Source organism: Poecilia reticulata, linkage group LG14 (genome assembly GCF_000633615.1).
Source record: "Poecilia reticulata strain Guanapo linkage group LG14, Guppy_female_1.0+MT, whole genome shotgun sequence".
Classification (NCBI taxonomy): Eukaryota; Metazoa; Chordata; class Actinopteri; order Cyprinodontiformes; family Poeciliidae; genus Poecilia; species Poecilia reticulata.
In genome coordinates this window covers 5,462,086-5,480,292 of record NC_024344.1, presented here as the reverse complement: position 1 = coordinate 5,480,292, position 18,207 = coordinate 5,462,086, and the positions used below count along the sequence as shown (strand labels likewise).

The 18,207-nt window shown below is 38.5% G+C and overlaps 1 protein-coding gene across 3 annotated transcripts in view; it reads right to left on the bottom strand.

The window, feature by feature from the left end:
- The window catches only part of dclk1a (doublecortin-like kinase 1a), a 47,130-nt gene that overhangs the window by 6,378 nt on the left and 22,545 nt on the right, over positions 1 to 18,207 (bottom strand). For all 3 annotated transcript variants that reach the window (XM_008427297.2, XM_008427299.2, XM_008427300.2), the window contains exons 6-7: positions 7,713 to 7,807; positions 280 to 361 (exon numbers count right to left, since the gene is read on the bottom strand). In XM_008427297.2, the coding sequence (XP_008425519.1) occupies positions 280 to 361; positions 7,713 to 7,807 (177 nt within the window). The remainder of the gene's footprint in view (positions 1 to 279; positions 362 to 7,712; positions 7,808 to 18,207) is intronic.

The window sequence follows — 18,207 nt, the reverse complement described above, 5'->3', positions numbered from 1 at the left end:
TTTTTTTTTCTCTCCAGATATTGAAGCTTGTAACTGACCAACCTTTTCACACAATATAAAACAGCATCAATATTTTACAGTGAAGCACCAAAGGAGGGAAGAAGTGGTGAGAAACCATGTTGAGAACAGAATGTACAAATCAGAGAAGCATGAAGAAGGTACCAACAGAGCCATCAAAGGTCACAAAAACTGACTCATACAAGTTTGACATTTGAACATGTCAAGCTTTTCCATATTAAATAATAAATGAAACAATTTTGCAACATAAATGATCCTCACCTTCAGGATTGACGTCATTGTTGTCTTCTCCTGGGCTGGAAACCTGGGCGGAAGACAAAGAGGTGGAGGAACCCAGTGACCCCTGCAAAGATGGAAAGAAATTCATTTTAAAATTAATTTATTCCACTATAAACTCTGCAGAAAATAGAGATTCTAATTTACAATGTATAAATTGTCTTTTCCTTTGAATTGATGCATAATTGAAGCCCCTCCAATCATGGATGCCTCTGTTCATCACTGCTGCTTGCTCACACAAAACTAATAACAGCAGGTTCCACAAGTTAGAAGGTCTAATGTGAACAATCTGCCGTTCTCTAAAGATAAAAATGTCAGGATTTCCTCTGACATGTAACGTCCTTTTATGGAAGCAGCGGAACTGCAGAGAATACACTTCACAAGGGATTTCAAATGGTCTGAGGTGAAAAACAAATTGGCTTCCAAGTTTGTAGGAAAACATTATTTTAGAATGATAAATGTTAGTGCCACATTACTTTGTATGTCCAGTGTTATCTTAGCATTTAAACAACTGCTTTTGCTGATTGGTTCCTAATAATCCAATCAGAATGAAGAATTAGATCTGAAATTTTCAAAGTTCATGGTGGCCTAATAAAATGCATCTTTGAATTGGCAGCATTAGGTTAGGATTTTGAACATTTCTGCTACAAAACAAGTGAAATGTCCATCCCAACAAACATCAAGGACTGTGTGTGTGTGTGTGTGTGTGTGCGTGTGTGTGTGTGTGTGTGCATGTGTGTTTCAGATACACCTCTTTAGTTTTTGCACGACTTCTTTGTTATGACATTTTAAGTCCATAATAGACATGCCATCCATTGAAAGAAACTATAAAAACGTCATTGGTATTTCTTTTATATATGTAAATATATACCTTTATTTTTCAAATGAAGAGAAAAAAAGTCAGTTGCAGAAAAATATTTTTGCTCAATAGAAAAAAAATCTCCTAAAGGGCAATCGAATACGTCCCATTGTGCTGCTGAGGACCACAAACCCTTTTCTGTGTCAAAACTTTACAGATTTTCTCGTGAAAAAAGATGACCGACACTTGCACATTGTGAGGATCTTCACCGTCATTACAGAAATGGAAAAGGCCGTTTTACTGAACTTTAACGACTTTTGTTCAGAACCTATTTACAGAAGTGATCTGCCCTAATTCTTCACCCGAGTTGCTGTCGGTACATTTAATCATCTCTGTTGCTGTGACCTGAAAAACACCTATCTGAATGTAGCCATGAGTCAGACTAAAGTCAGATTTATATAATGTTTGTGTTTGGTCGGGCACTCATTCCCAGAGCAAGAAAACCCACTTAATACCCGACGGCCCTGCGGTGCTTTTCATCTCCTCTTTCTGCTCTTGTATTTTTCCTCCTCCGTATGTCCATTTCTGTTGTTGTGCCCTAATCGTACATCTACGCTCACCGTCTCATTTCAAACTCCTATCTCTACCCCTCTCTCTCTCTTGCTTCCTGCCACAGAGGGAAACAAAATACTGTTGCTATGGAGACTGCTCACAGAGAGAGGAGAGCAGCAGCTTATGAAACTTCCAGCGAGGAGACAGAAAGCCTATATATGGCCATTTCCTGTCTGCAGACTGGGAGGTGAGCTCAACCTTCGATGAAAGCGCTGCCCGTCTTTTCTGTGAGGATGCCGGTGAGACAGATGGAGCGACAGACAGAGTGAGAGAGAAAGGATGAGGAGTCTGTTCTGGGTGATGTTAATCATGATTATATCATAAAGCCCAGCGTTCTCCCTGCTGGCTCATTTTGTTATTTCTGACTCCAGAGCTCGGCGCTCTTGTTTGAACTGAGTCACTCTGCTAAAAAACACACTTGGCAAAACACCTTTCACGTAATGTTTTTGGACATACTTCTCTTAAAATCTGCAATGGGAGCGCTCTGCAGCTGAAAACTGGTCAGTGGATAAGAGAGAATTAGGGGTGGCTGACTTTAAATGGGAAGCATAATCGCAGAAGCAGATGTGTTGAGGCAGAAATAATGATCTGTTCTGTGGTGGTAAAGAAAGGCTGCCAGCTGTAGAGCTGCAGATTAAAAATGCAGTGCACATTTACATAACCAACTTAGAGATATTTCCAGCTTTGTCCTCTGTGCTACTGTCTGAATCTGATTAGGAGACACATCCCGAAGCCTTCCTGCTCTCTGCCTCTCTGGCCTCAAAGAATCGAGGCTCTTTTTTTTTTTTTTCCCTGCAGCCTCTCTCGTCACTTTCAGTGCCAGACAATATTAGATGAAGAACTTAACGCTGTTTGTTTTTGGTGGAAAAATGTAATATGATTTAATGGAAACTGAAGAGTTGGTTTCGTCCCTGCATGACTCTCTGGGTTTAAAAAGCAAACAAGACAGATTAGATTACTGGACTTGTTGTCTAGACGGACAAACTGTCTTTTTTTTCTGCTCTGCCACTCAGACAAAGTGATGGGATCTTATCGGGATTTTGAACTTCATTTGCAAAGACTTCATTTAATACACCCAAGACAAATTTTTAAAAGAAATTGAGAGGACCTCAGGTGCGCTTGCTAAAGTAGTAAAATTAAAATCAGCCCAGTAAACCATAAGTAAGGCATTTAAAATGACCAATTGTGCATTTCAGTGCATTAGTCAAACTTTATGTTTTGATCAAAACATGAAAGTAAAGATGATTGATTCTTTTCACTTACTTGAATGTTTGAAGGCTTATTTTCACATGTAGTGACTAACAAAAAAAGACCTCTTTGTTATTCATACTACAGTCCTAAAAACCAGGAAGTCGTGGATTTAATATAAAACATTTCAGAAAGCCTGAACAACAAAAACATAAAGTAGGAATTTAGATGAAAAATCTTCATATACTTGGACTCTAGTTCATGTTAACTGTTATGGGAACCAAACTATGAAACATTATGTGTTGTTTTTCCAGCCCACTGAAAAAGCAATGGCAAAGAAATATTCTAATGATGCTACATATTTTCACCAGACTTGTTACTAAATGGAGGAAGCTGTAATAATTGAATCTCTTTATATACCAAAAATGCATAGATGAAGAGAAAATTGTCCAAACAGAGCAGATAGCAGCTGCTCTGGGCTTCTAGTTATTTATGCAGAGCTATTCGGCTCAGTTGGGCAGCTTATGAAAAGTTAATTGCAGTCATACATAAAAATAAGAAACATAAGGAGCACAAGAAGAAAGACCACAAAATGAAAATGAAACGACAAATTTAATGACTCAAACAAATGAAAATGAATACATTCAGGAAAAAAAAGGAAACACAAAACGAGAACAAATGAGCCAAGAAGAGCTGGCAGCCTCACATGACAGTCATCATATCATGACTGTGATCTATCTCAGAAAAAAGTGTGCATAAAAATGTTCTGCATCTCTTTGTAAAAGAGTCATCTGAAGGAGCATTGAGTGTTACACATTTTGAAATCATTTAAATAACTTATTTTGTTAATAAAACTTTCAAATCCACAGGTTTAGAAACTAATGAGATAGACTCATGTGGTGCAGCCGGTCACATTAAGAAAAAACAGACTATTTAATGACAATGACACAAAAAGTAACAGGAAATACAGTACAAGAAAAAAAAAATAAAACAAAAAACAGTCATATGGATGAATAAGACAACGTCACAAGGTTTAATGGATAATTTCTTCTTCATCTCAGTTTCTTTCTTTCTCACACAAACACACAAATAAATTAACAATAAATCACCCAATACAAGAAATGAGTGATATGAATGAGGGACAGAGCATGCAACTCAATGGAAATTGGATATGATTGGCTAAAATACTCGCCTAATGAACACTTGAGGAAGACACCTAAGCGGGTGCAGACAATGGATGGATGGATGACTAAAGAGTGAAAAGATGGTATGTGTGACATCATATGGATGAGAGTCAGCTCAACCCGACTGTCACAGGTTCTGCAACGTGAACGACTGTTTCTCTCACCTCCAAATTGTCACCATCATGTTTTGCTTTTTCGCTTAATGATTTATTTCTCCGCTTTGTATTTTTCACAGAGCCGTGACCTCGCCGGCTTCTTTCATTCATCTACATCCGCCTCGGATCGCAAAGCCTGATGAGGGAGCCTGTGTGGCTGAACGTGTCGGCACATTCAAAAGGAAAATATGAAAGAGAAGCAGACTGCTGTTTGAGAAGCGAGCGGCCTTGAAGGGACAATGAGAAGTTTGAACAGGAAGGAGGGAGCGAAGGGAGGAGGTGGGTGACTTTGTGGATGCAAACCACTTTTATAAGCCTTGGCTGCCAGTTTACAAAAATAGGTCACGTTGTGCACAGAATGTGTAAATCAGACAGCAAGTGCATCGTGCTCATCTGCCACCAGAGCACAAATGATGATTTTATGCATAAGTGTTTCTTCTGAAGCCTGCATGAATGTCTGCTCGGATTCCTGGAGGATTTATGCGTGTCTTTGTAAATACAGTTTTGCATGCATGAAATTTAAAAGATAAAAGCCACTATGCCAGTTTATTCTCCTTGAGGAAAACAGGTTGCACTGAACAGAGGAATGTAGGCAACCTAATTCTGAGAGCTGATTCCACCAAGGTGACATGTTAAAGTGAACCGGAGGACTGAAACAATATGACTGCATCTAGAATTCTCTTTGGAAATCTATAAAAAAAAACTATGTTTCTTTGACATGTTGAGGCATGTTTTGAGGTTCAACGATTTTTTGGAGAGAACAAGATTTTCATCGGGTAACAGAAAGGCCAAAAGGACTACAGCAAAGTTGTGCCATTTTACCTTAAGGGTTCTCAACCTCCATCTGTCATGCAACATACTGGATTTAGAGATATTAGCAGTGTTGTTGAAAGCTAAGGGGTCTAACATACTTTAGGAATACTCACAGAAATTGCTGCACTGCTAGCTATGCTAACCCTGGCGATCAATAATATAACTTTTGTTTCACAATATTGGTAAAATCTTGACTTTTTACTTCAGTAAAATATCGCCCTATATTGCTACTCAAAGAAAAATCAGAAATCAGCTGAAGTGGGCATCTAGAGTACAGAGCTTTACGAAAATTGCAGATCAGAAATGACAGGTGTAAGGAGAGAGTACAGATGTACGTGATTTGTTGAACCCGGTGCCTGTTTCTATCATTTCTCCTGTGGAAGTCATCCACTGGAGAAAGAGGGGATACGATTTCACCTTTTCAAATGAATCCAGGCCTGGGACTCATTCTCGCTCACTCACTGTGAGTGAGTAGGAATGGCTGCAGCTGAAACTGTCACAGGGGAGAGAAGGAATCTCTACCACGGAGCACAGGAAAGTAAGGCGCACGGGCGAGAATTATAACATAATATTGCTGAAGAGTGTGAAGCTGCAGAGTGGAGAGGGGAGATAATGGGCTGAAAGAGGCTTCCACTCCTCCTTCTAGTCAAGCTATTGCCGGCTCAGAGTAAAGTGTTAGAAATGGCAAAACCCAGAATAATCTCTCTTTATGAAACAGGCTCTCAGCTTGTGATGTTCAGAAGAATTTAACTGCTGTTTTCAGTGAACTGTGCAAAAAAAAAAGTGTGTTTTACTTTCATTTTCTCATTATGAGTTCAGGCTACGATCACATCTCAGAATAAGCTGTTTGCCTGAGTAATAAGATGGTAATTCACATGTGTAGTCACCAGAAACACAAAATTAAAGCTGAATAACTTCCAACCTTTACCAATTTGAAGTTTGACTCCGGTCTGAAGCAATTCAATTTAATTTTTACTTTGGTGTATCTGTTGACGGTTAAGAAAATATATTTTTCTATATGAAATTAAAATTTTCAGTAGTCTAAATCATGACGGTTCTTCCTGTTTATTCGCCGAGTGTGTTTGGCAATGTGGGTTAATGTAATGTATGCACGTGCCAGCCTGTTTCTTTTATGTCGACCCAGTTCCAGGCAAATGCGTAAGTTCTGCTGTTTGTTTCTCAGTAGCTAATTGCTGTGGCGTACAAAAACAACCGTAGCACTGATAGATCCTTCTTGTTTTATCAAATCGCTTCTCAAATGTTGCACAAAACAGAACCTATGAAGCTTTGTATTGTATTCAAAGCTTTGAGATGTGGAAAAATACAAACAGTCACAGCACGGAAACTAGACGATGCTCAACTATCGCTCTTAATATAGAAGGGCTGTGTTGTAACATTAAATACTGTGGGCAAGCTACAAGCCAAGCAGAAAGCCCCATTCACTGGCCAGCTATATTGGCTTGTTATGTTACCAATGTTTCTGAAAAAATGGCAGAACAGAAGAAAAAAAAAATAGCAATGTTTGTCTTGACAAAGTCTAAAAAGTATTTTGATTTGCCTAAATGGAAGGTTACATAAGAAAAGACAAGAAAAAACTAAAGCAAAGTTATCAGAGCAGGAGCAATGAGTTAATATATACATTTAAAAAAAGTCTCCTGAGCTTTGGTCAAAACAGAAACTAATCCAAAATCTTAATTCTTCTGGAAATGTTTGAGTCACATTTAAAAAAATAAAATTGAAGGACCTTCAGCCACAAGGTTGGGGAAAAACTACACGAGCTTCATGTGTACTGCTGAAATCAGTAGCTCTGTTGAAGGAGAAAATAAAAGCTCACCATTATCACTGTTGTACCAAAATGTTCATCTCGACACATTTAAGTTCAAATTTAAGCTCGCAACAACTGGACTACGAAATCAGAAGGAACAATTTGTCTTTGAATTAAGCATTTTTCCATTGAGTTGCATGTTCTTTCTCTGCATTCAATTTGTGCTTCAATCCTACCACTATCCTATCTCATATCCTCTTTAGAAAGTGTTTCCAACAAATGTTTTAATCAGTAAAATAAAACTTTACAAACAGTTGAATTGATGAACTCTTACTACTGTAAAATGTTTTCTAAACCCTTTGCAGGGGGCGTACACATGCAAAACGACACAAGATCCGCCCTCGTCATTTTTAGATCAGATGCTGGACAAACTGCTGACTCATATTTCCAGAGATAACTAGAAGTGAGGGCTGGCGCTGCGCGATGCAGCGCTAACACTTGCAGATAGAATTCTCGGCGAGGAGCAAAGAGCAATGCGTCAGCATATGTGCAAATGCAATGGACGTGTTTTTCCGGCTAGTAACACGTGTCCAAACGTATATGCCTTCAGAGCTTCTCAGAGCAGCACTGGATGAGATCAAAGCTTCACTCCCCACCCTGATCTTAGATGCTAAAGGTGTTGGGATGTGCTGGTTTCTTCCTGTTCAAGTGACTCTAAGATGTAGTTGGCCTATGCTCAGTCACGGCTTTGTCCTTTTCCTGAGAACATAAAAGGAGTGTGTTACAGACTTAAAAGTCTCTAAAATGTGTGGGCTGATTGTGGGTGGAAGTCTTATGTGATTGTGTGTTGTGTGTGTGTGTGTGTGTGTGTGTGTGTATCTGCTTGTGTAATCTAGTCCTACCTGGCGTCTGCTGAGGCTGCCTGGGCTGGTCGGGGAGGGGGTGGGAGATTTCCCCGAATGAGGAGTGGACTGCTGACTGGCCGGCGTCCCGTTCACTGGAGGGGGAGAAAAAAAAAGAGAGAAAAGTGGAACACACAAGAGATGAGAGAGGGAAAGACTGGAAAAGAAAAAAACATTTCAAACCGGACTGGTGTTTTTCAGGGACATTTATAGCAGCCCACACTTCCGCCCTCAGCATATCCATGCACATGAATGAGACAGAGTGGGAGTGAGGAAGCAGAAAAAGGAAACGCTAAAATCCATTTTACGCTTCTTTCGCTCGTGTTATGTTTGGTATCTTTCTTTAGCCATGACTCAAACCCTTTCGCTCAAACTATTTACATTGTCGGCAGGAGGTAAGTGAAGGTCGTCCTCATTTTTGACTGCCAGTTTAGTGCACATGTGACCTCAGTAGTCTCTTTTTAAAGCTGAAGCGCAGCACAAAAAAATCCCCGCGGCAGGATCTTGTTAAACAAGAAAATTATATTAATCAACGTTTCACCTGAGTCCTGCAGTGAGGCAAAATAAACTTGAGGGCATCATTAAGAATTTCACATGGAGATGCATCATATTAGTACAAAATAACAACATGCGCAATTTTGCAATCACAAAGCATTGACTGAATTTAAAATTCGGTGGGCTACAATGCTTTTTTGCGCTAGCAATCTTTACACACACATTCTTTACACACACCTTGTGTGGATCTTACAAAGTGAAATCTTAACGTATATGAAAATTGCAACGGTGATAAAAGGGAGTAGTGAGAAACTGCGGGTTATTTGAAATCAATGTGATCAATGCAGTTTTTTCCCAGAAGTGCTTGTGCCTCCCTTGCAGAACGGCATTGTGGGCAGTGAGATAAGTTACCTGTATCAAACACTGCCAATGGCTGTAACTACAGTTTTTCTTTTCTTGTCTGTGAGAAATTTGTGAGGTCAAAAGCATTGAAAATCTCCCCCTTTTAGTTTTCGGTAAAGTGAAGGTTTTACAAACCAAAGATATTAATCAGAATCAGGCTACTAGAACAAGCAAGAATGTTAGAGTTTGAAATTGATTATCTAATAAAGTCCAAATCAATAAACAAACTGTGCAATGGCTCTTTAGATTAGCCGTTAAATAATTTCAAAATAGATGTCAACTTTAGTGGTCATCATTAAAAATATTACGATGCAACAGTAAAGACTGCATGTCTAACTGCTGTAACAGTAAGTAAGACAAATGAGACTTGGCTGAGTTTTAAACACTAAAATAATATTGCAACTAGCTAACCATTAGCTGCTAAAGTTAGCTCTTACAGACCCAAAAGTATGCATTTGCTTCAGCATTCTTGACAGTATTACCACTTTACACATTCTATTTATATGTTTGTTTTAATGGACCCTCGATTGCATTTAATCACCTTTAGTTCAGAATATAAAGATGCTTAAGGCAAATTATTCTACAAGGAACACGGATTTATTATTAGCATTGTTAGAGTTACCATGAAAAATCAAGCCATTTTAACTCATTCCAACTGGAATCTGCTCTCCTTTTACTGAAAGCATTGCAATAGGCTTCATGCTTGACCTTTCTCCGTTCAGGGAATCACAAACACTGGGCACAGAAGAAGGCAGAACATTTGAGAAAATTACTCTACATTGATTAGTTCTGGATTTGTCAACCTTTTTTTTCTCTATTTGTGAAAACAAACAAAAAAAGGCAACCAAATGCATCACCTCGGGATCTGAATGTCACACCCCTAAATGTTATAAATTGGAGTAGATACCGTTTTGAAGCAATTTTATGCAAAGTCGATTTATTTTGCAGTAAACTGGCTTGCTGTTTGAAGAGGAAAAAATAGGGCTGTTCCTGAAGAACTGAGCCGTTATTCTGGAAATGAAGTAAAATAAAAATGTAAAAAATCACTAAAAGGTGTTTATGAATCTTTGTCGCTATCAAGCCCCCCTGCTGCGCTCCGTGTTTTCCCTTTAGCCACACTTCTGAACCTTATTTTCCCACTAATCTGAAGCCTGAAGATTGCTAAATGTAGACAGCAGAGATTTTCACAGTCAATCCCTTGATGCAGCACACAAGCTTTTTGTTCTGAGCCTCAGCATGAATTGGACAAGAAACGCATCTTCACGGAAACATTTTTGTAGTCCAATTCAGGCTTAAGAACTTTGTGAATTATTCCACATTAAAAGGAAATAAACCAATCCATTGATGGCTTCACCATTAAATTAATCAAACGTTCATAATTGGGGTTTTTTTTACGCGTGTGAGGATAAATTAAAACGATGAGTTGTCGGTGCGGTTCCTTCATTGATGAAATTCAGCGTCAGCGTTAGACAGTGAAGCCCTGCTGTCAATTACTGAACGATATTAGCCTACAGCGTTAATGTCACCAATTTATTTTATACCAGAAAAACAAACAAAATCGCTTTTAGTAAAGCTGTTCGTCAAGGTCAAATATCGGGGAATAGAACATCTATCTACTAAACTGTATCATCCGGATTTTAACACATAAGTTTCGGGCTTGAAATGGCAACAAAAACGTCGGCTGAGTTTCCTACCTTCCACTTCCAGCATGGTGAAAAAAAAAACAGCACAGTGTTAATCCAAAGCGGCGAAAGGAAAGGAAAGGAGCAGCACCTTTTTTTTAACGCCTTCCGACCGAGTGTGTGTCTGGTAGTAAACTGGTGTGAATGGGAGACGGAGCTGCGCTATACTACACGGAGAGGCGGAGAGGCTGCTTGCGCAAACTCTGACGCGCACGGGGAGCGGAGGGAGAGATAGAGAGCTGGCAGGAGAGAAGGAAGGACGGGTAAAAAAAACAAAAAAAAAATCTAAAATTGTCATCTTTTAGTGCTGCTCGGTTATAGTTACCAATAAATGTACGCTTTTATTTAATCTGGAAACAAAACAGAATGACGACCAGGTGGATTGAGTTTAAAGCAATGGGTAGACACTGGAGTGATTCAGAACAGAGTGTTCTAAAAGCTCCGTTTCTTCATAAAGAAATGTTCTATTTATGACCAGAAAACCCACCCAAAGCTTCAGCTGCTTGCTCAACACCTCCATTTTCGCATTCCCGAAGAAACAAAAGCAGTCCACACTATAAAAAGGGATTTCTAAAGGTAATGGATATTGGTAATAAAATGATCAACGTTGTAAAATCTAATATTAACCGTTTTTGACATCAAATCCTACAAAACGTTTTGCTATTTAACTAAAGACGTTGCTTCAGTTAGCTGCTAATCTCCTTCACTGTATGAGGTTGACGTAAACCGCAGTTAAATTGATATATATAGTATAATGATAATTACAAGCATGCCTCAATAAATTATAGTTGAAAATGCAGTTCATTTTAGTAATTCAATTTAAAAATGAAACTCATATAACTCATGTAAATTTATTATAAGCAGAATTACATATGTCATACTGTTATTCTTGTTAATTTTGATCTTTATGGCTTAAGAGTTAACAAAAACCCAAAGTTCAATGTATCAGAAAATAACATTGCTTAAGACAAATAAAATGAAAAGTAATGTTACAGTGATGCTATAGCTAGGGCAATCATGACTATTGACACATTATGCAGTAAGGGTAATCCAGAAAATGCCATTGCCAAAGATGTTCCCATCTATAGAGAGCTGTATTCAAAAATATTGGAATACAAAATTTAGTGGAAAGAAAAACTGAGATCAAAAAAGGTGCAACAGGGATAACTGAAGCCTTGTAAGGATTTTGAGGCAAAGCCTTTTAGAGTTTGGTGAAGTTTCAAAACGTATGGACTGCAGCAGGAGTTCAGAACCACCACATATCCAGCATACAGCCTACAGCTGTTACTTTCCTCACGTTATGTCACTTCACCGGAAAGTTCAGGAGCGATTTATCTGGGCTGAAGAGAAAAATGACAAGAATATTACTCAGCAGCCTAAAACTGTCATTTTCAATAAAAATCCATTTTTCGTTTCTCAAAAATGTCAGGAGCTGAAAAGCATTTTCAGAAGTCAAAAACTACATATCTGTACATATTTTGTACATCAGGTGGAAAAGTTATACTTATCTGCATATGATGCAGATTTTACCCTGCAGCTGCAGACTTCAGGTGTAAACATTTGCTGGTCTAAGCTGTCTGCTTGCATGCTGCCTTAAACATTTTCATTAGATATTACAGATGCATCCTGATTTTACAACCTGAGCAGTTATTACAACAAACGAGACGCGAGCTTAGTCAACGATCCTTAACAGGCTATTCAAAAATAACAGGTTATGTGATCATTTTTCATGAGGTTGTATGTAATGTGCACTCAGACACATTTGAGAGCATTTGTGGGAACAGTTGTTACATAACACATTCTATTATTTAGTACATTAGTGAAAGGGAAGCTCTAACTGCACGACTGATTTTGATAACAATGCCCACGTATTTATATACAGTTAATTATGAACATAGCTCATGAAACTCCTACAAAATATATGCCTGTTTCTTGTTTATGGTGCAGACACACCGGAGTAGTCTTATAAGCCAAGGGCTAACTAAGGAGACTGGATTGTGCAGCAGCAATTGCCACTTATGATACTCAAATCTTGGCTCCAGCTGTTCTTGAATATGGCACCTTTTATTAGTTTAATAATTCAGCTATATTTGCAGCTCACTACTGGTACTTTCAGTGCCAGTAAAAGCATGGTTTTGTAAAAGCATGGCATTAAAATTATGTTTAGAGTTAAGAAAAATATGTGATACATTTCTCAGAGATTTAAATGCAACTGATATAAATTCAGCGCATAAAAGATATACTTTTATGCAGTTTTTTTCATCGGCCATCCTTTACTTTCCCAAAGTATACTTTCAATAGTAGTTTTACTATTGCATATGCAAATTAAACATATGTGATGTGTGTTGATAATTGTGACACATTACAGTGAAAATTTGAAAAAGCCTAAGATGGGTAAAAAAAAAAAAAAAAAGATGGCCTTCCAGTGACTGTGGAATACACAGAAAAAATATGCAACTAAAATTGGGCTATTAGCAGCCTGAAGCAAGCTCTACTATTTTTAGTGTAATTAAGCCTTTAACATGTAGTTGAAGTGACAATTATGAGTCAGCTGAAGGGTGTCTGACACCCGAGCAGGAATATGACTGTACATCCAACTGTTTAAGGCTATAACAGATTAAAGTAAAGCTACTTTAATCTGCCAATGTGGAAAATGAAGGCTCAGGCTAAAGGAAATGAACTTGTTGCTTTGGGAAATACTGAGTGTGTAACAAATAGCGAAGCACCAAGAGATTGGCATCACACAGTTATCGCTTGATGGAAAAAAAAACAAAAACAAAAAAAAAAAAACAATGGAGTAACTGCATCAAGCTAAGAACTCCCACCATTTGAGTGACATGCATTTGAACCACGTTTCATAGCAATTACAACTGCAAGGCTCATCACATGAGTACGTCAGGAGAATGAAGTGTTTGCTCTTTCTGAGTCGCAAACTGGCTCAAGTTCAGTCAGACTGGATAAAAGAGCATCTGTGAAAATCAATACTCAAATCCCGCCAAGTCCTGCTCAGTCAAATTTAGGTCTAGACTTCCAACGCTTTCATCAAAACCACTATAGTGCCGACTGAATCCTTCCGGTCATTGTCCTGCTGGTCAGCTTCTCCCCCAGTCTCAAGTCTTTAGCAGCTTCTGACTGGTTTTCTTGCAGCACTTCCCTGTTTGATCCATCCAGCAACTTTAACAAGCTTCCATGTCCTTTTTGTGAAGAATCACAATAAATAGCATGACGCTGCCACCAAGCTTCACAGTCAACATCATGCGTTAATCATTTATGTCCAAAACGTTTCATTATAGTCTTATTTTATCAGAACACATTGTTTTACATGTTGTAGCTCCACATGACCATGTCTTGGTAGGTTAGCTTTTAACTTTTCCATAATGTTTTCCCAGATCTCTGGAACCTTCACAGGGAACTGTATTTATCCTGAGATTACATTACAGAAGTGGACTCTACCTGCTGCTAACTTGACTTCTGAAGGCTGCAGGAGATTTCATTTAGTTGTACCACAGATTTCAAAATTAGAGTGATTGCTATAACTCTGCCGAGAGTTTTGAAAACCATGTAAGATTTTTCTTACAATATTTTGTGTAAAATAGTGTGTGATTTTTTTAAGTAGTTATGATGAACCAAATGATCCGCCCAGCATTATTCTATTATGCAAGCCACATATTTTCATAAGAGATTAGCGCTGCAATGACATTTAATGCATCACATCAACTGCAGCCAAAAATAACAGCTATAATTACTGAGAACTTTAATGGCAAATAAATACAACCAGTAATTGTCATTATGTCACAGCTGAATTTTGAGAGAAATGTTTTGTATGTCTGAAATAAATTGGCACCACGACACATAGATTACTGACTTTTAGTGAATAACCTGTATTATTCATGCACATTAATGCACATTTATGTTTTCCGTGTATGTTCGACTGCATAAACAGGTTTTATGGAGCACAAAAGTAACGGATGCTCCAAATACAGCACATTTACAGTTCATAAAGTTTCTCAGACAGGATTTGGTTCTCTGGAGACATACTGGATCTTATTTTTGGGTCACCCCACCCCAGAGGCTTCAACACAAAGAGCAAGATGAGATGCAGAGGTGTCGAAGCGATGCTTGCTGATGACACCATCTGCACTTCTCTGTTGATTTTTAGCAGACGTGAGGCTTCGATGGAGGCACAGATGGTGAGATGGGGAGAGGAACTATGTCTGAGTGCAAATTGTTTTCGCACATTATTTTGGGTCGGTGTGTATATGCACTCTCAGCCGGGGTTGTGGCATCATCGCAGAGCGAATTATCGAGCGGTGACAGTGTTAAGCCTGCCCACTCACAACCACTGGCAGATAAAGCACAACATGACAGAATATGGCAGACACTTTTCCATATTTACTGTCATGTAATTGTTCTTTCTCTACCTTCTCCTTACATTAAGATTCGATTATATAATTTTGTAATCATAAAACATGGGGTGGCTACTCAAAATGAAATACCCAACAAACAGACAACACATAAGGTTGCTTTATTTTGCTTCAGCAAGAAGAAGGAAGGAGAATTAAATTCCCATCTACTGTGAGCTGCATACTGAGAAGTTGTTTGATGCTGCTGGGAACTGATAACGCATTCTGTCTCGTTTCTTGGAAGGCTTTTGTTGTTAAACCTAAATAGAAAGGACAACGTCTTTGCCTAAACCTAGACAAAAGATAAAACATTCTGACTCGAAAGCTACATTATCTGGCTGCTATAGACTCCTATCCAGAAATGACTGTCTCATTGTAAAACATAAAACTAGAGAAAAACGACAAGGACATCTAAAGAAAAAGAAAATCTAACCAAATAGATGCTTTTTGAGTTTGTGGATTTCTTTGTTCTTTTCCCAATAATGCGTAAGTGCAGCCATACTGGTGCATTTCTAATGTCTGTTCTTTGTTGTTTCTTTGGGTTTTTTTAAATCATCAAATATGACTTTCAGAGTCATAGCATCATTCTAATTTTTAGCTCTCTTCACAGATTTGTTCGTTATCTGGAGGATCACTGTCAATCTAAAACTGATTGGGGGATGAATATTTTGGATTTAATTTCTTGCAACTAAAATTAAAATATTTACTGTTGGAACCAGTCACTGCTAGAATCAAGAAGTACCTATTGTCACATAAATATATTAATCATGACCAAATAAATTGGGTAGCTGGCCTCAGCCTCGCACATAAGGTCCATCATCCAGTCAGTAGGCATGTTTAAGTAATCTGAATAAAAATGTGTCATAAACGCTCCAATCGGAATACTCTGATTGGATTCGGCTAGAACGGATTGAAATTGTAACCCAAATAAGAGGTGTGGTTCATGCGATTGAGAAAAAACAAACCTAGCTTATTTGCTCAAATCATATTTAGGCTTCACACCCAGATATTCATCTATATTACTAGAAATGTAACATTTTGATGAGTGAAACTTCTTTTCAATACATCCATCGAACTTCTCTCCAACATAAAGAAAGGGAAATATATTCTTACGTTTTGTTGGACCGTACATTTATTTATGTTTTCCCCAAGAACGGGAGCAATGCAAGAACTTGGTATTTATTTAAGGGTTACAAACAGATTGTTGTGTTGCTGCAACTGGGTAATAGAAATAACTGTAAAACATTCACTACAAATAGTTTAATCTTATCCACAAAACAAACAAGTTTCCAGTGAAATTCTTCAGTTTAACACCTTTTTGGATTTACGGAGCTAGTGTGAGTGTGTGAAAAGCAGCGTTTGTGAACATGGCAACCCCGACCCCCTCACACACACACACACACACAAGCGCGCGCCCTCGCACACACAAATCTAGTGTTCAGCAGTGTCCAGATTTTGGCTGCAAGCTCACACAGTCATGGGCAGTCAAACACTCAGAGGGACACCAGGTGGTGTTTGATGTTGTGCTAAATGCTCTCTGTGACAGATATAATTCACACTGAACAGCTTTTAATGCTTTTTACTCAGAATTGGTTTGGCAAAGGTTTTAGTTGATTTATTTTATGTCTTATTTGACTTGAAAGGATTTAAGTTAGTGCACTATTTCCAGAGCACTCTGCCATAATAGAAGACAAATGATGGCACAAAAGGACATGTTCTTTTTTATATATATACATAATTGTTGTTAAATATTTATAGAAGTTCTTAAGACTTCAAAATGAAATCGTAATTTTCATTTAATCTGGCCATAGAACAACCAGATTAACCAGGTTGCTGAACCTGGTGAAGGTTCAGGAACTGACTATTTTTTGTGTTGCTCATGTAAACAAGTGGTAGCCAAACACAGACTGGGCTTCATCGATAAAGGACTGCTGGCAAATTAATTCAGTTTAACTTCAAAACATTAAATTCTGTTTCAATCTAGCGAGTCATTTCCAAACAGATAGATCAGACTTCATATTACGCAAATTCAGATTTCGTTTTTAAAAGCATTTATTCAAATTCGGTGTCTGGTGTCACAAAGTTCTGCCCATATGAGTCTTTTTTGCGAGCACAAAACAGCAGCAGAATTGGCTGCACATGAACAGTGAAAAGCAGCAGATGATGTTGACTCCTTTTCATTTGAGAACAAATTGTCCTGCAGGGAAGTGACCACAGTGTATTTTTTAAACGAGGGGGGGAGAGCAAGGGAGACTGGGGGGAGGGGGGTAATAACAAACAAGAGAGGAGCGGAGAGGGTCAAACAACAGATCCATCAGTTGTTTTCCTGCTGTCACTCCTCTCTCTGCCTCTCTCCTGTTACAGTCAGGTAATGTTCTAGGAAATAAATACAACATAGTCAACAACAACACAACATCTGATCACAGTATCTGATGTTAAACAGCAGAGGTGAAGCCAGGAGGGTATGTGTTTTTTTTTTTTTTTTTTTTTTTAAACAAAAGCGATGAGACAGGATGGTCTGACTCAGGATTCTAGACGGGAAGGGAACGTCAGTTAGCTCTGTCTGCACAGCCGGCCATTTCATAGGAAGTCGCTGCCATATATGGGTGCCTATTGTGTCTCCAGCTACATGCTCTAAGTGTGCCGCGTTTCCATAGCAACCAAGAGAAGTCTTCCCCCCCACCCAACATGACTTTTTGTTTTTTCATTTTTTCTCTCTCTCGCTCTTTTTCTCTCTCTCGCTCTTTTTCTCTCTCTCTCTCACACACACACACACACACATGCACGCACGCACACACGCACGCACACACACACACACACACGTACACCTTGGTTGCAGATGCGATGCTGTGAGCGAGATCAGAGACTGTATGACTCACCCTCATAACCTTTTCTCCAAAGTTCTCAGTCTGACAGCACTCAGAAGCTTCTCTTCACATAAAAACATCTTTCTCTCTACACCTTCTCACTTTGTTTTCACATCTTCATTCTGCAATTATCATATTCGTAAGAAATAACAAAAAAAATAACAAGGTTCTGTGCATAGTTATGACTTCAAAAAGCAGGTGGAACAAATCATTTCTGTAGGATTTCTGGGGGTTGCATCAGCCTACTGAATCATCCCCAAACCGGTAGGTCTCTGTACAGTCAATAACTTCATAATTACAGCCAAAATGAAAAAGTGTGCTGTTGCATAACTAGGCAACACAGGTCAAAGCTCAAGCTGTGCAATCAGGCAAAGAACGAAGTGATATTTGCTAAAGCTGAAAACTAATCACAAACCCCTCACTGCCATTAAGCCGAAATGAATGGCACACAACAATGCTGGTGCATTAGTGAGAACTCCATTAATTTCTATGAATTAATACTCATTTATTGGGATGTTTGTGAAATCTAACAGAGTTTTATGGATGTCTTATTAGGCACAAACTAAGCCCAGTGTGTGCGCACACTCTTAATGTTTCATGACATTTCATTAGTATGTCAGGTGAGGAGCAGTTTGTGTGGAGCTGC